The 22,657-nt window shown below is 42.3% G+C and overlaps 1 protein-coding gene across 4 annotated transcripts in view; it reads left to right on the forward strand.

The window, feature by feature from the left end:
- The window catches only part of LOC137521657 (myosin-binding protein C, fast-type-like), a 189,792-nt gene extending 170,556 nt beyond the window's left edge, over positions 1 to 19,236 (forward strand). For all 4 annotated transcript variants that reach the window (XM_068241207.1, XM_068241209.1, XM_068241208.1 and 1 more), the window contains 3 exons: positions 1,752 to 1,938; positions 12,275 to 12,314; positions 13,482 to 19,236. In XM_068241207.1, the coding sequence (XP_068097308.1) occupies positions 1,752 to 1,938; positions 12,275 to 12,285 (198 nt within the window). In that variant the 3' untranslated portion in view covers positions 12,286 to 12,314; positions 13,482 to 19,236. The remainder of the gene's footprint in view (positions 1 to 1,751; positions 1,939 to 12,274; positions 12,315 to 13,481) is intronic.
- Positions 19,237 to 22,657: the final 3,421 nt, after the last annotated feature.

Raw genomic sequence — 22,657 nt, forward strand, 5'->3', positions numbered from 1 at the left:
GACTGTATAACATACAGCATGACATCATAGGTGCAGCGTTATAATTATCCTGTCTGTGCAGAAACAGACTGGCTGATTTCATTGGCTTACATTCCAAAACTAAATGTCTTGATGTGTTTTTTTTTTTTCTTTTTAAATGAACACACACAAATGCAAGTGATTTATCAGGTCACAGTGGGCCTTATGCAATTCACTTCTTCTGAGTTTTCTCTTTGCAGATAATATTTCATCTTCAATTTATGAACTTTTTAGCAGGGCTGTGCAGAGGGTCCTTAAATGAGGGGTGCTCTCAAATTTAAAAAAAATAGGAAAATGATTATACTCACCTAACGGTAATTTTCCTTTTGTGGTGTATCTCTATGGCAGCATACTACTGGGTATTACTCCGCCCACTACTGGGTATTACTCCGCCCACTACCGCCCACTACCCAGTAGTATGCTGCATTGGAGATACCAGGAAAAAATATTTTAACCTACAAATGACAGCAGAATCTTGCATGCACTGGTCATATAGCAAATACCTAATATGACCAGCAATGCGCGTTGTGTACATAACACAAGTCATACTATGTGGCCAACGTGGGATATGTTGATGGTATTAATATTGGGAGTACACAGCAATTTTAGTGGGATTTTGTGGATTAAACCCTTCTCTGACGTAACTCATGATTTAACCCCCCTTGGGGTATATTCATAAAGCAGCGATAAAATTGCAGAAGTAACATAGCGTGTGTTGTGCAGATAGTGCAACCCGTTTTATGTTCCCAGCATGCACATTGCTAGTATACTGCTTGTTATACTATTTATGTAATGTGTTTTATATTAGCAACCAGTGGCGTAACTAAGGAGTGTGGGGCCCCAGTGCAACTTTTAAATGGGGCCCAATCATTCTATTGATGTGGACCCCCAAAACCTACTAAGGACAGCTGCAGTGACCGAGAGGTGTAATCAGAGAAAGGAAACAGTTTGTTACGGATTGCTACTATTCATTGCACATATAGGGCTTGATTCACAAAGCGGTGCTAACCTAGCACGTCTAAAGTCTTTAGACGTGCTAACCAGGGTGCTAAGTAGGTTAGCACCGGATTTCTCAATCAGATCACGCGTAAGTCCCATAGGCTTTAATGGGCACTTCGCACGGAGTGCCCTGCACTCTGTGCAGTGCGCGCGTAAAGTTTTACGCGCATAAGGTTTTGCGCGCATAAAGTTTTGCGCGTGAAAAGCTCGTTTAGACGTGCTAAGGGGGTTTTCACAGGCGTGCTAACAGTTAGCACCGCTTTGTGAATCAAGCCCATAGAGGTGTTCATTACCAGCATAGCACCAATAAAAGCTAATAATATGGATGAAGGAGGCCCCTAGTGGGCCACTCTGGCCCCAGTGTGGTCGCAACATTTGCAATCCCTACTGTTAGCAACGCATGCGATGTGGACATAACACGGCTTGCACGGAGTGCACATCCACTGTGAAAAAAACTGCACAAGTAGTTGAAGGTGTATAGGCAAACAAATCCTATTGTAGCATTGGAGAAAGAGGGATATACAGACCGGTGCAGGGTCATCAGCTGTTTCGCACTAACAGCGCAGCACTTCCTCAGGAGCAATGCTAAAGTTCCAGTGTGCTGCCTGTGCAGAGCAATTCTATCACTGAATTATGACTCAACTCCCTTTCTGCGAATGCTCAAAAATGTTCTGTTGTTTGTTCAGTTTAGAAGTGTAAATCACCAAATCACCAGAGTGTTTCCTGTTTTACAGCCTAGAGTCGTCTGGCTAAAAAATAAAATGGAGATCAGAGATGACCCCAAATTCCTCATGAAACACAACCAGGGCGTCCTCACCCTGAACATCCGCAAGCCCAGCCCGTTCGATGGAGGCACCTACACCTGCAGGGCTATTAATGATCTTGGAGAAGCTGAAGTAGACTGCAGGCTGGAAGTCAGAGGTAAGAGATGAGTGTAAATAATTTATTTATTTTGAAGATAAATGGAAAAGGACAGTGTGAGACCTCAGATAATAGGAGATTTCAAATATAGTTGAAAACACTGGTGTAACTATTGCCCTCCCGCCACCACTGCAGTGACGGGGCAGCCCGGAGCTGGGAGGGGGGCTCGGGGGGCAGTCCTATGCAGAGCATTCAGTGCAGCAGAAGTGTATACATTACCTGTGCCCAGCACACGCGTCTCCTCCACTCACTTCCTGGTGGTAAGTGCTGTGTAGCCAGATAATCACCATGCGGGGACTGAAGCCACATGGTTATTGGCTGACTGCACGAGGTGTATGGCAGTTAAAAACGAACCAGGAAGTGAGTGGAGGAGACGCATGTGCTGGGAGCAGGTAACGTATATGCTTCTGCTGCACTGGTAGGTGGAGGGAGAGGTCACTGTGGGTGCTAGGTGCAGGGAGAGGTCACTGTGGGTGCTAGGTGGAGGGAGAGGTCACTGTGGGTGCTAGGTGGAGGGAGATGTCACTGTGGGAGGGAGAGGTCACTGTGGGTGCTGGTGGAGGGAGAGGTCACTGTGGGTGCTAGGTGGAGGGAGAGGTCACTGTGGGTGCTAGGTGGAGGGAGAGGTCACTGTGGGTGCTAGGTGGAGGGAGAGGTCACTGTGGGTGCTAGGTGGAGGGAGAGGTCACTGTGGGTGCTAGGTGGAGGGAGAGGTCACTGTGGTGCTAGGGAGGGAGAAGTCACTGTGGGTACTAGGTGGATGGAGAGGTCCCTGTGGGTGAGGGAGAAGTCACTATGGGTGCTTGGGGAGGTAGAGGTCAGTATGGGTCCTAGGTGGAGGGTAAGGTCAATATGCCACACTAGGATTCCTATCCAGGCCTCTTCACCTGAAAGTGCCCCAGGCGGAGCTTATTGCGGGTGGGCGGGGCTTACCGCGGTAGGGGCGGGGCTTATTTTGCGCGATCAGAGGGGCCTTTTTTGTTGATTTTAAAAAGGGGGGTGCCTGGGCACCCAGAGCACCCCCCTCTGCACATGCCTGTACCTTTACCTTAAGTAATGTTCAAAGCTTAATAGTCACAATGATGGGATGATATTAAGATAATTTACCAAACCTCCCAACCTTTTGAGATGAGAAAGAGGGACACATAACCCACTCCCCTGCCACAACCCTGGTCACTCCCCCGGTACACGCCTAGTCATGCATACCATATAGATTTCATAAGAAAATTACAGGTAGTCCCCGGTTGGCGACCGAGATAGGGACTGTAGGTTCGTTCTTAACCTGAATCTGTTCTTAAGTCGGAACAATGTGCTATCTCTGTCCCTTTTACCTCCTCTGTGCCCACCTGTGCCTCCAGTGTCCCCCTCTGTGTCATCTCTGCCCTTTGTACCTGTTTATACAAGTTTAAAAGTCATTTTTTTCTTTGATTTTTTACAAATCAATTTTCTCAAAAACTACAAGTCCAATTTGAATTTTTTTTTTACTTGTTCCCATGGAAACACAGAATCCAGGCAGTTCGTATCGGCAGGTCGTTCGTAAGTCGTGGACTACCTGTACGTTGTTTTATAATTTAAACCACACTGGTCCTTTCTATCTTGGTTCATTTTCCTTCATATTAACATTTGAAAATAAGAAATGTATCAATTTAAAGGATGGGAACAAAAATGAGTCAATTAAAAACATTTTTTCAGGAGAAAAATACATTTACACAGATCTGTACATCAGTCCTGAAAGAGGGACAAATGAGGAGGAAAGAGGGACAAATGAGGAGGAAAGAAGGACAAATGAAGGAGAAAGAAGGACAGAGGGATTGAATTTCCAAAGAGGGACTGTCCCTCCAAAAGAGGGACACTTGGGAGCTATGATTTTACTATACACTCTTTCCTATTGCTCAGAATTGAAAACTATAATGGCAGGCACTATAGAAAGAAGTCTATTTACTGAATCTCCGTAGAACACGGAATCTCATAGAATCATTGCATGGCATCAAATCAAAATTGATTTTGATTGGCCAATGATTGGTGAATTTTACCACTTTCCATGTAGATTGAGTGCTTACCTACACAACCTGCTCATAACATTCAATATCTGTTGGCCCCCAAAATATGAAAGTGATAAGATTGGTCAATTGAGAGTGTGCACTAGGCTTTAGTTTATCTCTGCAGAGGAACAAATCTCTGTGCAGGACCAGCGCTACCATTTGGGAAAAGGGGGCAATTGCCCCAGGTCCTCCTAGCACTGCCAGGGTCCCTCCTCCCCAATCGCCCTCCCTCCACTCTAGTGTACTCCCAGGGTCCCTGCATGATCAGCATTGCAACTCACCTGTCCCGGCATGCTCCTCCATCCATGTTCCCCATCCTCATCCCCGCGGGCTTACTCTTCTCTATGACCCGTTGCATGTCATTATGCAATACCATCTTGCGGGCCACTGAGAAGAGCATGCAGCAGGATGAGCATGGACAGAGCAGCGTGGGGAGTACAGAAGAGTTGAAGGGGGTGATCGGTGAGGGGGGACTGGCAGGTCAGAGGGGCCGGCAGTGCTCAGGAGCTGAATTTGTTGAGGGGGAATATTGGGGCCCATGGGATTACCTTTGCTGCGGTGGGGGTCCCAGGGCAAAGGTGACCCTTGGGTCACTCTAACCCCCAGTTCTGAGCTTGAACTGGATCTGTATCTCTGAATCCCTGAAGACCATAGTAGAGTCTTATAGAATCTCTGTGAATACTCAAAGAGCATCAAGTCTCTGTAGATAAAGCACAAAGTCTAAGTGAATTTCTGCAAAATACAAACTCAGCCAATCGCTACACCAAATAATATTACTAAATCACTATTGAGTACTAAATCTTAATGTACCTTTGTAAAAATAGTACAGCCATTTTAGTTCATGTGATCAAATCTGTGGTGTTCATGCTTCTGGCCTGTAGAGGGCACTGTGATATTACTGTGACACTGCATGAGTTTATCTGTGCTGTTTCTAGATTTGTTACTTCCTGTTCCTGCGTGTCTGTGTGTGTGCTGGATAAACAAGGCAAAGCAGGGTTTTTGTTTGCAGAGCTGCAGTAACTTGTAAATAAACCTAGTTCCAGTTATTCTGCATCAGTGAACACATTTTTCATGCCTTTTGATTCACAGATCATATATTTGGCACACTTCTTGTGTTGGGATAACAAAGAGATTTGGTTACTGAAACTTTACTCCCCTTTCTGTCACCAGATGGTCAGTACAGCTAAATACCTGACATCAGCCATGGGGTCTTAGCATTATCACTGAGATATAAGTAGCTAACAGTCTCATAGGAATCATGGAAAGGTAAACATAACCCCCTGCCAACTGATGTGAGAGATAACATTAATTCCTCCCAGAAACTCTGCTGTTAAAATACTATAGCAAGGCTAGAATGATGATGTCATCGGCACAGTAAAACTATTGTAAGCTATTGAGAATGGTTTTAAGTTCGAAAATGAATCTTAATCAGGGTCAGGAAAGGTCATGGTAAAAGTTTGTTGGGGGGAGTCTGGAGTTTCTATTACATTATGGCATTAATGAAGTAGTCAATACTTTCCAGTAATTGAGGCTATGGTTGTTGGAACGAGTTCTCAGTTCCAGTTGCAACTTTTATGCCATTTTATGGTAGCAGGAAAAAGGGCACCGGTGGCTAGTGGACAAAAAGGGCGCCACCATAGACTCAAATGCAATTATCGTTAACACGGCAAAAAAAGCAGAAAAAAGGGCGCCTGATAAAGATCATTAACAACCTAAGAACATTAATGTTTTTGAGCTATGTTATTGTTTTAGAAGCTTGCAACGTTAACGTTTTTGTCATATTATTTTGTTTGTATGTACAGATTTTACGTTATCAAACATTTATCATTTCTATGTGTAAAAGGGTGTTTCTGCAGGGGGAGTGGTTAGGGTTAGGCCCCACCAGTGCGAGTGGTTAGGGTTAGGCACCACCCTGGGGGGGGGGGGGGCGATTAGGGTTATGGGAGACCAGGGGGTAGGCACCTCCAGGGGGGTGGCTAGGGTTAGGCACCAATGGAGGGTTAGAGTTAGGCACCACTGGGGGATGGTTAGGGTTAGGCAGCACACCGAGAAGTGGTTAGGGTTAGGCGCCACCAGGGGAGTGGTTCATTTTAGGCACCAACAGGGGAGGGTTCTGTGTGAGTAGGGTTGGGTAAAGCTGTATTGTTGAATTACGTAATGATTTTTAACATTAATATATTTTCGGTATTATCTCCCGTCTGTTTTTATTAAAACAGTATTTATCGTTAATCGAGTCTGTCAATGATGTTTATCGTTATTAACATTTCGTTATCCACCGGTGCCATTTCATTATCCAGCCAGGCCCTTTTTCCTAGCGCCCTTTTTTCATGCACACCATTTTATCTCTAACAGCAACACTTAGGCTGGGAACACACCTATATCTGCAATTTTGCGGATATTTATGGGAGGTTGTGGCGCTTTGCGTTTTCTGACCACCCTTTTCTGTGATTGTTTGGGAATTTTCAGATTGGGGCACAATGTATTTAATTTGGAAATGTTACTGTGTGCTTCATGCAGGAAAAAAGCAAACTGTTGTATGGTTTAAATTTGCAGCAAAAAAATGCAAAATGTAAAATGCAAACGAGTGCAGAGTGCTGTAAACCCCAAGAAACTGTGTTTTGCCCAAGCAGGCCATTGACTACAATGGCCAGTGTGGAAGTGCACAATTTGTCGTGAACAGCAAAATGCGCACAATACTAAGCCTTACAAATACGTTTATTTAAAAAAGTACTGTGGCTGTGATTTTTAACATACTTCACCATCTAGTGGCCATTATTGGAAACTGCAAGACATATTCAAGCACAGTACCTTGTAAACTGGATAAATCCTATTATGCTCTATTTTTGTGGGGAAGAATGATCTGAGGCTGGAATTACTTACGCGGATATGTTTTGTTTAAGCGGTTTTTATTCAGCCATGCATTTAATACGCCGGCATATGATCCACTCACTTCAAATTGTATAAATTAGATTAATTCTAACAACTAGCGATCTGGAAAAAACTGTTGAAAATGAAGATAATCTGTAGTATCTGTGCACGTGATGGGCTCTGGTCTGGCCTCTTCGTGAAAACAGTGACCTTTGCTGGCAGCTTGTATAAATTAGGATTAGATTAGACTTCTTAAAGGAATCATTAGGCTAAAAACAAAAAAATCAGCTTTACTCACCTGGGGCTTTCTCCAGCCTTTTGCAGCAGACTGTCCCACGCTGACCGCTCCGCTCTCCGCCGCTGTCCTGAGCTACCCACACGGTGCAGAGGATGACCGCTGTCAATCATGGCCACGTTGTCCGCGGTGCACTGTGCAGGCGCAGAACTACTGCGCCTGCGCAGTGTGCTGCGGACCATGTGGCCATGATTGACAGCTGCGCTTCACGCAGGTGCAGTAAGGACGACCTCAAGATCATCCTCTGCAATGTTCAGGAAGCCTGGGACGGCGGCGGAGAGCAGCGCGGTCAGCGTGGGACAGTCTGCTGCAAGAGGCTGGAGAAAGCACCAGGTGAGTAAAGCTGATTTTTTATTTTTAGCCTGATGATTCCTTTAAGAGCAGATTTATGAAGAACCATAATCACTTCTAGCCATGAATTCAATATTCATAATTCAGAGAAAAATCTGGAGACAAACATAATTAGAAACACTGTGGCCCATATCCTATTATAATTATTATTTTTATTTAGTATTTGTATAGCGCCGACATATCACGTAGCGCTGTATAGAGTACATTGTATTTAGTAAATCCTCCTTTTGCAGAAATTACAGCCTCTAAATGCTTCCTGTAGGTTTCAATGAGAGTCTGGATTCTGGTTGAAGGGATTTTGGACCATTTCTTTTTACAAAACATCTCTAGTTCATTCAGGTTTGATGGCTTCTGAGCATGGACACCTTTCTTTAACTCAAACCACAGATTTTCAATTATATTCAGGTCTGGGGACTGAGATGGCCATTCCAGAACATTGTACTTGTTCCTCTGCATGAATGCCTTCGTGGATTTTGAGCAGTGTTTAGGGTCGTTGTCTTGTTGAAAGATGCAGCCTCAGCGCAGCTTCAGCATTGTCACTAGTTAGTAATTTGTAATTAATTTCTTTCATTCTAGAACTAACAGAAGTGGCATGAGCCCCCATACATTCTATTATCACCAAAATTGCTATGTATGTTAGGGAAAATAGTGGGTTCAAGTCAAATTTTAAAAATGCAAAGGAAAATAATAATTTTTAAACTCAGAAAAATGTATAAAAACCATTTTTCATTTTCATTTTTAAAAATCGATTTTCTCAAAAACTACAAGGTCTTTTTGAAAAAAAAATTGACTTGTACCCACTATTCTCCTTAAAGGGAACCAGAGATGAACGTTTCACACAAAATAAACATATTAGTTGATAGCTTGTAAAGAATAAATGCTCTACCTGATAATTTCGCCGCTCTGGTGTGCCTTTTTTAGTGTTTTTTATCCATTATTGCTCCAGGAAAAATCAAATATGGCCGCCGGCTCATATCCCTTCTCCTTCCGGGTTATATGAGTTGTTCTGGATGTGCTGTCTAGGCTATATGAGACTATGCTGCTGTCTAGACTAAATGCAGCCTTTCATCTATGTGCTTTCATTTTGGTATGATATCTGCCTGTAGGAAGTGTCTCTCATAGGAATGAAACTGCAGTCATCATCAGTATCTATGCTGAGAGCACACAGGGATCATATTGCAGCCACACTCTCTCAGCAGAGCAGCCCCTCCCAGTCATCACAGCTCTCAGTATGCAAAGCAGGAAATCTAAGCCAGGAGGGGGAAGGCTTGGGCTTGAAAAAAACTCCACAGAAGAGTGACTCAGCTATAATGATTCCAGGTCAAACCTCGACTGAATAGTCGGTGGATTCTTATCACAGTTGCTAATAGACTAATTAAGCAGATAACAATGAAACTAAAAGCAGGGTAGGTGTTTACTGTCATGTTCCCACTGATAAATGTAATAAAATACATGAGGATGCTTCATCTCTGGTTCTCTTTAACATATGTAGAAATTTTGCTGGAAATAGCATGTATGGGGGCTTTGCTATTAACCGCTAAAGCCGGCACAAAATTATGCAAAATTACGAACGACTACTATTACAGATGAAATTAATTAAGCTTTTTACCATGCAGCATTCCATCTATGTGAAATTTGTGCTCATCCCTAATATAAACTATTGTCGTCAGTGAAGCAGCGCACTCCCTGCTGGATATACAGTATTTACCACACATAAGATAAAAGTGCAATTCCACTGATTATTATTTTTCTTTTTATATTTTGATAAATTGGGGAATGTTAGAACACTGTGTAACTTTAACACCTGTTGAGTTTTATTGCTGTCTGAACTCCTTGAAGATGTTTCTCTTCACTTCTTATTCTCTGTGGCCTGTTACAGTGATTTAAAGAGACTCTGTAACAAAATTTTGAGCCTTACCGTATATACTCGAATACAAGTCGACCTCGTGTATAGGTCGACTTCAATATTCAATCCCTCTTAAGCTGGAATTTTTTATTGACTCAAGTATAAGTCTACCCAGCAAAGTTAACGTCTGCACCGGGGGCTCAGGAGGGGATAATGATTGCACTGAATACAGCATTGCAGCCATTAACCCCTCCTGTCTCTTAAGAGGAACTCCAGTGAAAATAATGTAATAAAAAAAGTGCTTCATTTTTACAATAATTATGTATAAATGATTTAGTCAGTGTTTGCTCATTGTAAAATCTTTTCTCTCCCCGATTTACATTCTGACATTTATTACATGGTGACATTTTTACTGTGGGCTGGTTATGTAGCTGCTGCTAGCTGTTTTGGCTGTAAGAGACAGCTGTAAACAGCTAATTCCTGTCTGTGAACCTTGTTACATTGTAACAAACTGCCAAAAGTGCCGCGGTCCCAGAGCTTCTTGTGGGAGGGGTTTCAGCACAAAATCAGTCATACAGCGCCCCCTGATGGTCTGTTTGTGAAAAGCATATTTCTCATGTAAAAGGGGGTATCAGCTACTGATTGGGATAAAGTTAAATTCTTGATTGGAGTTTCTCTTTAAGTCCAGCCAATACCTCGTCCATGCCAAAGTGCTGCAATTATTCACTCCCTTTTGTGCAGCCCAGTATTTCCCCCCTGCCCCTTTCCCTGTTAATTGTCGTGGCCAGGACTTTCAGACCTGTGTTTTCTTGGCATTTATTTTCCTCAAAGTGTCACATACCACAGGGTAAATTGCTGAAAATGGGAATGTCACTATTAGTACACACATTACTCAGTGTGCTCAGTGTTCCTGTGATTCATGTATAAGTCGACCCCTATACTTTTATGAAGTGAATCAGACCTAAATTTCTAGACTTATACTCTAGTATATACAGTATTTCTTCTATCCTAAAAGATCCTATACCTGTTCTAATGTGCTCTGGCATACTGCAGCCTTTTCTAGTTGCACTGTCTCTGTAATAAATCTTATCTTCTCTCCTATGTCGGGTCTGTCGGGCTCAGGCTGGAATGAGTGGAAAGTGCAGCACTGCTTGTCATTGGCAGAAGCTTTACACACCCTCTCCAAGCTCTGCATGAGTCACGTAGTGAGCTGTTCTCACTCTGGTTAGAAGCCATGTTTTTTGTTTGTAAACACTGGATAAAACTGGCAATTACAAGCCAGGTTTGCAGCAGAGAGTGGCAGAAACAGCACAGAGGGGCCCAGGAGAACATAAGGAATAGAATGGTATGCTTTTTATTGCAAGAATTTTACAGTACAGATTCTCTTTAATGTTCATTTTTTTGGGTGACTGTCACTGGTGCAGGAAGTGAGGGAAATTCACCACCAACCAGAACCAAGACAGCAATAAATAAAATTCTGACAGCAGGAGTTTCACTATTATACATTATTCCATACTGTCTCAACAAAAATAAAGATCTTTATAAGTGATATGGCCCCCACTAGGACGTTTATCTCTCCCCTTTCCCCAACCAAAAAGGCCCCACTCATGTGTACCTACTCCTCAGCTTTGAAAGTCACCCCTTCTAAGAAGATTTCCCCCTTCTTCTGCTTACTTGGGTCTTTCTCCCCTAACTTCTACTTTAGTTTTCTGTAGGTGCTTTGGTTTCCTTGTGTATTTTAAAGCTAACCTGAAACAAAATAAAGCTTATGATATAATGAATTGTATGTGTAGTATAGAGATAGAACATCAGTAGCAAATAAAATAGTCTCATAATGTTTTCCAGTACAGGAAGAGTAAAAAAAAAAACGCCAGTTGTTATCTATGTAAAAGAGCTTCTCTAAGCTATTTGACCTAACTTGGGTGAAATACAGTCCTGTTTTCTAAAAGCACTTAAACAGCCAAGAAACAGTGAGAGACAGCTTGAGATAAGGTTTTACTACAGTTAAGTTCAAAGGGTCATTATATCTGCTTTATTTTACAGCTTAAAAGGCAGAGTGTGGGTTTAAAACTGCAAATATGACAGTATGATGCAATGTTATAAAAAAAGCCATGTAACCGAAAATATAAATATGAGACTCTTTTCTTTGCGACTAATGTTCTATTCATTATCTGTAATGGGCTCGGTCCACACTTGTCCAGTTGCGGATCGGATCTCGTTTCAAACTGATCAGTTTTTCTAAAAACTGATGCAAAACTGATCAGTTTTTCAAAATGTCCTTTTGAATCATATGTTTCCAGTCCGTTTAAACGTATGTCCTTTCTTCATGTGTGTTTCTATTGGCTAAGAGATGATGTTGTGGGGAGGAGCAGGCAGTAGGCAATCCGTTTTTGCCTCTGTTTTGTGTACAAAAGTTCTCTGTGTTAGAGGGACATCGTTTTTGTGTAGCCTTTCACTACCTCTCTGTGTGTCCGGGGTCAGTGAAAAACCTGCAAATCCGGACTCTCCAATCAGTTTTACAAAACGGATGCCGTGGATCGGTTTTATTAAAGTGTGTAAACATGGCTTCTATTTTAAATATTTTCCCTATTGCATGTGTGTTTATACAGAGACTTTAGATTGCGAGCTCCTTTGGGGACAGGGAGAGATGTGAATGGTTCTCTGTGTCAATATTGTGTAACACATCAGTTCTGCATCAGCACTGTATAGGCAATCATCAGTGCTGTACACCATATAGACAATAATAAGCAAATATTATGGTTAGCTTGAACTGTCCTGTTTGATAAACATGGGCTGTGAGGGTCCATATGGTATTTTTCTATTCTGGTACAGCTAAACAGTACATTTGCTTGTGTTGGCGCTCTTCCATGATACAGTTAGTTGAAAATGATGGCACACAGCTGCTGAATGCATTTCATGTTTTTCTCTTTGCAGTTCCCCAGTAAACAAGCCCTGTTTTTACTATGGAAGAAAAGTGAGTATCTTGCGTTTTCAGTTCCTTCCATCGTGTGATGTTCTGGCCAACAGGGCTTAATGAGACCTGCAGCTAACCCGGCACCTACGAGCATCTGGCTGATTTCATCTTATTTATGCTGCAAGGCATGGCTTTAAAAAAGAATTCCCATAAAGCAAGTGGCGATCATAAAGTGGGTTTGAGGTTTGGAAATTATATTATCAGTCTGTCCCTGCCCTAAGGTAATGGTCCTGCTTGCATTATGACACATACAGGCCTAAAGGGTTGTACACCCTTCCAACAAATCCGCCCACTTGTCCTGTGATTTTGGCCTGTTGGATGACAATTAGGCGTGTGTATGCATGGCAAACAACTAGACAAGTGGCTGATAATAGGCGGTTTGCCCAATCCACAGGGCTGTGGAGTCAGAGTCAAGGAGTCAGAGCAATTTTCGGGCACCTAGAGTCGGAGTCAGTGGTTTTATAAACTGAGGAGTTGGATAATTTTTGTATCAAATCCACAGCCCTGGTATGTATAGACTAATGAGTCTGAGTAAAAAAGTCTGAGCTATTTTGGGTACTTGGAGGCATACATTTGTTCTCCCTGCCTGGTCACTTTGGCGCAGGGTTGGCCAAATGACTGCTCACCCCGCTGTTGCACAAATTCCGGGCGGCATTAATTACTAGTCCCCCTCCTCAATTGTGTAGCTAGGAGCATTCTGCGCATGTGCGGTTCCTAAAACCCCCTGGCTATTGGGAGGGGGGCAGTCAAGGAAGCAAACAGCTGGGACAGAATAATGCAATGTTGAAATAAAAAAACCTATAATTGAAAATAAAAATACGAGACTCTTTTCTTTGCTACTAATGTTCTATTTGTTATCCGTACTACACTTACAATTCATTATATCATAAAGTTTGCTTTAACATTTGGAAGTGTTGAGAAAAAAAATTGTATAAGTGAAAAGTAGTGGAAAGAAAATATCTGTTAAGTAAAATTTTTGTAGCATCCTTTTTTCTTCTTTCAGTAAATGGCCCAACCCCCAGCTTACATCTTAACCCTCCCTTTCCTGCTAAGCTGTGTTTAGAGAAGGGCTCTCTAATCTGTTCTGACGCCTCTAACTCAGGCAGATGTGTCCCGTGTTTCAAATTAATTCTCTTAATTGCGTCTCTATTTATGTTCTCCAAACAGGCTTTGGATGAGTCGTGCGCTGGCCTTCTTCATCGTAACCACAAAGAAAACAAAGGAGCCGTGTCCTCATCATTCTGCTTGTTGTATGATGTCATTTCTGTCACTTTGCTGTTTTGTGTATGTGTAGAGTGGAACACATGGACTCTTCCAAAGGATTTTATAAGAACAAGCTGTTCCTCCTTCCCTGTATAGTAATAGGCCGAGGTTAGAGGCAGATGCTTGTGGATGTCAGTGCAATGTGCTAGCATAAGGGATAAGTGCACCCAAAGCTGATATTTCAGTTATAGATGTCTACTGGGAATAAAAGATCAGAAATGTCTTATATTTATGGGATTGCAGGTATACTTGCCTAATACCCATCTGGTCTGGTCGTCATAGATCCACTTGATTGAAGAATCAATCCCCTGGTGGTGCAAACACGCACAACCTCTCCTGTTTTTGGCTGATTTGAATCAATTTAGTTGCCCAATTACCGTAGTCAGTCATGTAGCCATTAAACCTTAAGACAAAACATTAGAAGAGTTGCAGATACCTACGCACTGGCCAGGAGGCCATCTTTTCAATCAAACAGATCTATCGATGGTCACTGGACAAGTACTTACGGCAAGTGTTCTTGCACTCACCTCCATCTATGCTGCCAAACAGCAATGGGTAGAGTTCTTCTTTAAAGTGACTCTGTAGAGGATCTATGCATATGAATCCACTGTAGGTCAGTCAAGTCTGTTTGCTGACTCTCCACCTAGACAGCATGAGTCATCAAATGGGAGGAGTTAGGAGTGATCACAATGGCACTCAGCATTTATATAAAGCTAGGTGAGACTGGAGAAAAGTTTTTCAAAGTAAGAAACCGCATCTGAACTTTAATTAAATCTGTTTGAGGTTATAACGTTGGTTCAAATGCATGGATCCACTGTGCTTACAAACGTAAGTACAATTATCCATATTCTTCCTTAAAGGGAACCTGAAGTGAGGTGGATATGGTGGATGCCATATTGGAGGCTGCCTGGCAGTCAAGCTGATCCTTTTCCTCTCAGGGCCCCTTTACAGTTAATGCGCTGCTTGAGTTGTGTCACTTTGCAGCAAATGGAAAGTGACGCACTTCAACGCAACTCAACGCATTAAGTGTAAAAAGGGCCCTCATACTCATAGGGTTTCTGACAAAAGTCTGGCAAGACTAGCTATATGCTTGTGTGTGATTCAGACACTACTGATGCCTGAATGATCAGCAGGACTGCCAGGTAACTGGTATTATTAAAAGGAAATAAATATGGTAACCTCCATATACCTTTCGCTTTAAGTATTTGCTATATCTCACCTATAAGCAGATTCACCTCCCACCAGCGATTTACAATTAGATTAACCCAAAAACTAAAGAATCATTTCTCCTGAGTTAAGCAAACTGCAGTTGTAAGCTGCTTTGTGTTAAATTATACAACTCTTTCGACGATACTTAAAACCCGCAGACAGGCTGCCTTCGTTTGTTTATACTCCGACCCGAACCAGCAGAGGAGAGCAGCAGATGGAGTTTGCAATGAATTGGATCACCCAGGTTTACACATCCTTGACTTAATTGTTTTCTGGGAACTGTCTACTGCGCTATTTTCTCAGAAAACATTTGTAAATGTAAAATATTATTCATCCAAGCTATCCGCATAGCTGAAAATATCAAAATATGGAGGCTTATTAAGCCGCTCTGCTGCCTGTGTAGTTATGGCAAGCAATAAGGAAACAGGGTTGTGATTGTCTAATGCAAGTTAGCTTGTTTTTTGATTGGCTGCTATACCTTTAGTGATTGTATGAACCAATTATTAATTTTTGTGTCACATATTTTAGCTGCTTAATTCTATTAGTGGCCACTTGTGATGGTCATGTCTAGGGGAACTCACAGAGAAGCATGTGATTTGTTTGATTAGCAGCAGAAGCGTATCTACAGGGGTGCAGGTATGGCATGTGCCATAGTTTCCTTGTACGGATGGGGAGGAGTGGCTGCACATAAGTACACGTGGTGTTCTCCAAATAGGTCCTAGTTTTTATCTGGGGACATTCTCCTGTCTGGTTACTTTTTTTGGTGGGACAAGCTACCTAATTGTTATTTTATATGTAAATATTGGCCATGTCAGTCTTACAGGCCATACTTCATGTTAGCTTGGACATAACCAATTACATGAAAGGACTGACTCTTACATTTTTTGGATGGTGCCCCCTTCTCTTCTTCTCTTCCCCAAGGCAGAATTCAGTATTAGCCATAGGTGCTGATTTCCCTAGATACCCCTCTGATCAGCTGATAGATTTGCAAAGCTCTGATTTACTGTGCTCACATCCTGATTTAGCGCATGCTCACTAGAGCAATGAGGAGATCAAAGTGTTCCCACTTGTTGCCAGGCCACGTGTGGCCAGCGGGAGCCATTGTCCACCGTGTCCTGCTTGAGCACGGAGCGGATGTGCTCCTCATAGGCTGTGTGGGGGAGCCGATCTGCCTGTCCAGGATTATTGTAGACTGCACAGATCCCGCAGATGTGTTATAGCGTGACAAGTGATAACGACTTATATTTATAAAATAGGAGCTGTTTACTCAATGAGCGAAGAACGGAAAAAATTGTCCTTTCTCCACTCTAGTGAGAACAGAGCATTATGGCTCAACTCCACTAAATCAAAGCTCCCATGGTGCAGTTTTCCTCGGACCCCAACCAAACACTGCATTTTGGAAATAAATGGATCTGCAGCTTGACCAGTAGTGGATAAATTCTGTTTCTTTATTGAGCAAAAAGACATTGGATACAAAAAGCTGACTCAATTCTGGAAGAAAATAAACTCTTAATCATGGGCTATAGTAAAGGATTTATTCTCTGTCTGAAACGCGTGAGCCTTTTTATGTCCAATGTCTTTTTGATGAACAAAAAACTGAGAACTTATCAACTTCTGCATCCATGTATTCCCCAGTAAGTAATAAGGAGATCATTGTGGAAATAACTTCTACTGTATAGCATTCATTTTCCATTGAGCACCAATGTCATTTTCTTCCTGTATTTATATAATTGATGACATGTATATAGCCCTATTACCTCTAGGTAGCGAGTTTGAATCAGAAAGCAGTAGATGCAGTAAGTAGGAGGCCATCTTAGTTTTGCTGTGAGGCCCTATGATATGTGGTTATGCTCCTGCTGCCCAAGTACATATGGAAACATAGTGCATTATTTTGCACGCTTTGCGTAAGAAATAGTATAGGGTTTGCAAATGAGAATTCTTTGCATGTGTTGCCAGCTTACATCTGTAGTGTGAAATATAAATGATTACCTCATTATTTTCTCATGTTTTGGGGACACAGCTAGGTGCTGCACATGACAAGCTTTACTTTACCCTTTCTGTTTCACACACATAAAGATGGTGCTGAATTTAACATTTTTAATTGAAATAAGTACATTTTGTCACAAAGCTCCATCAATTTTATTTATTGTTGTTCAGGATATTAAAGGGTTACAGCGTCTTTTGTGGTCTTCATTGCTGGTGTTTCTGTTAGGTGAAATTTCTACACTTCCTGTTCAAATAGGAAGTGAGTAACATCTCCAGAGGGTCAGGGTCACCAATGAAAAACTGTGAAGGATGTGAACAAGTAGAACCTTCTTAACTTCTATGACAGAATACTTGGTGTCGCTGGGAGTCTGGGACAGGAAGTAAATAGAAAATAGCAGTGATGTTTTGTCTGAGGTTCTAACGCTTCCCAACTTATGTTGAAACGTCTTAGCAGAAGTTCTAGTTCAACATGTAAAGCGTTAGCTGGGTGTATTATAGAAATGAACCCATTTATCTGTATACATAATGCAGCAGGCAGACCTTTGCTTAAACTAAAGTTGAGTAAAGAATCAAGAAATCCCAAATCCTTTAGCCGAGTTCTCCCCAGAAGAGGTCTGACTTGCTGGAAACCTTCCAAAGCTCATAAATCGGATAGCAGTTTTGGGTTTTACATTGAACACATGTTCTGGTGTGAGGGTCATATGCATGTAATTCATTTGCTTATATATTGTAAATACCGCCCTATGTGAAAGTTTTTATGGTTTTATTTTGAGCTATAGCAATACATCAGATAGTGGTGTAATATTGCACACCCCATTTTGCTTATATGGTTCTGTAGAAATAACATTAGAAGTAGTGTTCCAATAAAGCTGACATCTTAGCATCCAGATTGCACAGAACATCTGCAGGATCAAAAGCCAATAACATGTAATTGCCTGAAATGCAAAATTAGAGGCGCAAGAAAACGGATTTCTGCTAGACTGTTGACAAGCTGTCCATTATAGCCAGGTGCCAAAGATGGCAATGAAGCTAGAAAAAGTAAACCACACCATCTACAGCAGAAGCGTGCTGTATGTAGGTTTAATCTCACAGCAGAACAATTCTCCTACCAATTCTTTTATTTCTTAAAATGTGTCCAAGTTGTCCTTTCAAAAGTGCTTCCATGAGCTGACAATCTTTGCTCATTTCTTTTTGTGATTGGCGATTTCAACTGGCCAGTCCAGCACCAGCATTTGAAACAGTTGCTAAGTTAGCCAATCACCAAACAGTAAGGCGGAGAGTGTTCTGTCACCAGGTTTTCAAAGATAAACTCGCATATTTTTCAAATGAAGACACAGATAAAGGTAACAAATCAGCATCTGAAAAAGATTTCTCAGAAAAAAAGCATTTGTAAAGACCACTTGAAAGTGACGCATTGTAGTAAATAAATAAATGTAAAGAAGGAGTTAAGTTGAATAACTAGGATTATGCGTTGTTGAAAATGAACTCCAGGCAAACAGTAAAATGGCTATAGCGACGCTCAGTCATTAATTTGGCCATCATCAAAAGACAGAGCACATATTACAAGGGCAGGGCCGAGGCGAGAGAGGCTCCAGTCTCTGGGCGCAGTGTAGGAGGGGCGCACAACTCACTTAGCTTTTATTCCCCTATTGTGTTTGAAGCAGAGAGAAATAAGAAAATGGGATACATGGCAGTGACTGCAAGTGAGATAACTAGAGAGTAAGGTGTTGGGGGCTCTGGTGCGCATCTTATGCTGGGCATACACGGGTCGTTTTTTTTAATCAATCGAGCCGCTGATGGCTCGCTTAATAATTTCCGACAGATCCGATCACCGCGCGGATGGATTCCCCGCTCGATACCCGCAGGCGGACAATGGCAAAAAACGAAAGGAAGATAAGGAGCGCCCGCAAGGACGAGCGGGAATCGATCCGGCCGGTCATGGGGACACACCGGCATCGAGCCGCTGGCTCGATACATGGTACAAAAACGTACTGTGTATTCCCTGCATTAGTCTAATAGCAATCAGTGTATAACGGCTGGGGTGGGAGGGTGTTAAGTTGTTGTGTACTTTATGCTTGCCTGGAGTTTAGTGTTCAGTGATGTGTGGCTCAGTAAGGGACCTAGAGGTGGCTTTATGAATGGTTATGGTTGTGCTATGTAGTGATGACATCACACTGTTATTGAATGTAATATTTAATCATTATATCTGTGCTACTGTGTTCTTATCAGTACATCATCATGAATGTATTTATGGTACCTCAGTTCATTACCACATGTAACCTGTAGAGGTGTCTTCAGTGCACAAGTCCCGGGGAATAAAGCAGTTCCAGTCAATCCAGTCATTGCCGGCATTCACAGACAGATGATTCATTCACAGGTCTTTCCAGAGCTTCATTGTTCATTGAAACTGTATGCTGCACTGTTATCAAGTTCTTGTCTGTCAATAAAAGTTCATACAGAAGTACAGATTTGTTGAGTGTTCATTCAGGGAAGTGGGTAGTTTGGATAGGTCAGATGTCACATGACTGCCACATAGAGTCATCAAGATTATACAAGGTAATAGTGATATCATTGTTTCTGAAACAATGGCTGCCAAAACCTTATGCTGGGCATACACGGCGTCAAGGGAGGCTTATCAATCGAGCCTGATGGCTCGATTGATAATATCCAACATGTCCGATCACCGCAGGGATCAATTCCGCGCTCGATACCCGAGGGCGGACAATAGCGGCGAATCGAGTGGAAGATAAGAAGCGCCGGCGGGGACGAGCGGGAATCGATCCGGGTGAAAGCGCGGACAAACGGGGACGCGGCGGGAGTCCATCCGGCGGCTAATCGGCCGCCGGATCGACCCGTGTATGCCCAGCATTAAGGTACCTATACATCTAGCAATGTATGGGCAGATTCGACCAAGAGACAAATCTCTCTCTAATCTAATCTGATTAGAGAGAGATCTGTCAGCTGCCCATACACCACAGGCTGATTCATGCTGAAATCGATCCGGAATTGGCCTTGTTGTGCGCCGCATCTGCCACTTTAATGCTGTCCCCCAATGTAAAATGTCCCCCCTGTGCCTAGTGTCAAGTATACATTACCCAATTGAGCAAGTTGACCCAACATCTTGCAGCATGCGTAATCGAGAATGCAACCAATTTTCGTCCCGAAATTGGTCGCATTGTCGGTCGGGCATGCATTTGGCAGCACCGCTTTTCATCCAATTCGATTATAATAATCGAATCGGACTGTCGATCGGTCACTTGATGTATGGGCACTTTGAAGGTGCGTACACTCCTCCCCAACAGGTGACATCGCTGGACCTTTTATCACGCAGAGTAACCCTTTACACGTGCAAACCTTCGCGTGCGGCAGATCGCGCGATAACTGCTGTGGTAGCAGTTATCACGCTTTAGTGAATCAAGCTCAATGAGTGATTGCTGGCGATTGTGCTGCGATCATCAAATCGTTAGTGCAGTGTCTACCTATGGGAGCATTCACACTGCAGTCTTTGCGACAGCTTAGTGATCGCAAAAGTGCTACTTTTGCAATTCACTTTGGGAGCGATCGCAAAAAATCACGGCAAAATGTACAAAAATTCACAATCAATTTTTTCAATTTCCTGATGAGTTTGGTGTGAAACATTGCTTACTGGTCTGAAAATAGATTGCATTGATGGCTCATGGAGAATTGACAAATCTTTCAGTCAAGTAAACGAGATGAGACTTTATGAATAAATGTCTGTACACACGTCTGACTTAAAGAGAAACTCCAACCAAGTATTGAACTCTATCCCAATCAGTAGCTGATACCCCCTTTTACATGAGAAATCTATTCCTTTTCACAAACAGATCATCAGGGGGCGCTGTATGACTGATATTGTGGTGAAACCCCTCCCACAAGAAACTCTGAGGACCGTGGTACTCCTGGTAATTTCCTGTCTGTGAACCTTGTTGCATTGTGGGAAATAGCTGTTTACAGCTGTTTCCAACTGCCAAAATAGCATGCAGCAGCTACATTACCTGCCAACAGTAAAAATGTCACCATGTAATAAAATGTCAGAATTAAATCAGGGATTTATTTCAAAGATTTTACAATGGGCAAACCCTGACTAAATCATTTATACATAATTATTGTAAAAATGAAGCACTTTTTTATTACATTATTTTCACTGGAGTTCCTCTTTAAAGCGGATCCGAGATGAAAAACTAACTATAACAAGTAACTTGTCTATATATCTTTTTTAAAGTTTAGATAGTTTACACAACAAATCTAGCTGCAAACCTAAAGGGAATCTAAACTGAGAAGGATATGAATTTTTCTTTTTTAAATACCAATTGCCTGACTCCCCTGCTGATCCTGCTGTGTCTAATACTTTTAGCCAGTGGTGCTCAGCAGAGCTCGAATATTCGAGTAGCTCGAATATTCGAGCTCTTTTTCAGCTATTCGAGCTCGGTATTCGAGCTCCGAATAGCTGCAGCTATTCGAATGGGCTATTCGCGTACACTCGAATAGCCCATTCACTATTCGAGCTATTCGAGCAAACGGCGCTATTCGAGCTCGGTACCGAGCTCGAAAAGCGTCATAGCCCAGATTGATGTCCTTAGAGCCAATCAGAGGGCTCCCAGGCCCTCTGACGGCAGCCAATCACAGAGGGGGACCCTGGCCAGCCCCTACCCTATAAATAGCGGCCGCCATGTTACGTTTCTCCGTCCTTGCCTGAGACTTGCATAGAGAGAGAGTTGCTCCTTTGTGCTTTGGCTTAGCAAGAGCTTTATTGTGGTCATTTACCTAGCGTTTTTGCTCACATACACCTCCTATACACACCTATATTGTTGTTAGTTAGACATTGTATTTTAGTTAGTAGCTTTTGTGTTACATAGAGACAGGCCAGCTGCTGCAGGCTTACAGCTTTAGGCCTCAGGGCCTGCCTGTGTGGGCAGCTGTCCTCCTGTCCTCTGTTTATTTCTCTCTATTCTATACCAGTATTTCTGCTGTCCTTTACTACTGATTGTATTAGTATTGTAGTTATATACTGTAACTGTACTAGGACACTCACTGTCACTGTTCATAGGCTACTAGCTGCTCCTGCGTGTGTGCACTCACTGTCTGTGTACACACTACACACACTCTATTTCCAAGTTCTGATAACTGATTGATTATTGTAATTGAATATTGTAATTAGTTAGTTGTACTCACTGTTACTACTTACTGTACTAGGAGTCTCGGACACTCAGTCACTGTTCATAGGCTACTAGCTCCTGCGTGTGTGCACTCACTGTCTGTGTACACACTACACACACTCTATTTCCTTCTGATAACGGATTGATTATTGTAATTAGTTAGTTGTACTTACTGTTACTACTTACTGTACTAGGAGTCTAGGACACTCAGTCACTGTTCATAGGCTACTAGCTCCTGCGTGTGTGCACTCACTGTCTGTGTACACACTACACACACTCTATTTCCTTCTGATAACTGATTGATTATTGTAATTAGTTAGTTGTACTTACTGTTACTACTTACTGTACTAGGAGTCTAGGACACTCAGTCACTGTTCATAGGCTACTAGCTCCTGCGTGTGTGCACTCACTGTCTGTGTACACACTACACACACTCTATTTCCTTCTGATAACTGATTGATTATTGTAATTAATTAGTTGTACTTACTGTTACTACTTACTGTACTAGGAGTCTAGGACACTCAGTCACTGTTCATAGGCTACTAGCTCCTGCGTGTGTGCACTCACTGTCTGTGTACACACTACACACACTCTATTTCCTTCTGATAACTGATTGATTATTGTAATTAGTTAGTTGTACTTACTGTTACTACTTACTGTACTAGGAGTCTAGGACACTCAGTCACTGTTCATAGGCTACTAGCTCCT

The sequence above is a fragment of the Hyperolius riggenbachi genome, chromosome 6 (assembly GCF_040937935.1).
Source record: "Hyperolius riggenbachi isolate aHypRig1 chromosome 6, aHypRig1.pri, whole genome shotgun sequence".
NCBI lineage: Eukaryota > Metazoa > Chordata > Amphibia > Anura > Hyperoliidae > Hyperolius > Hyperolius riggenbachi.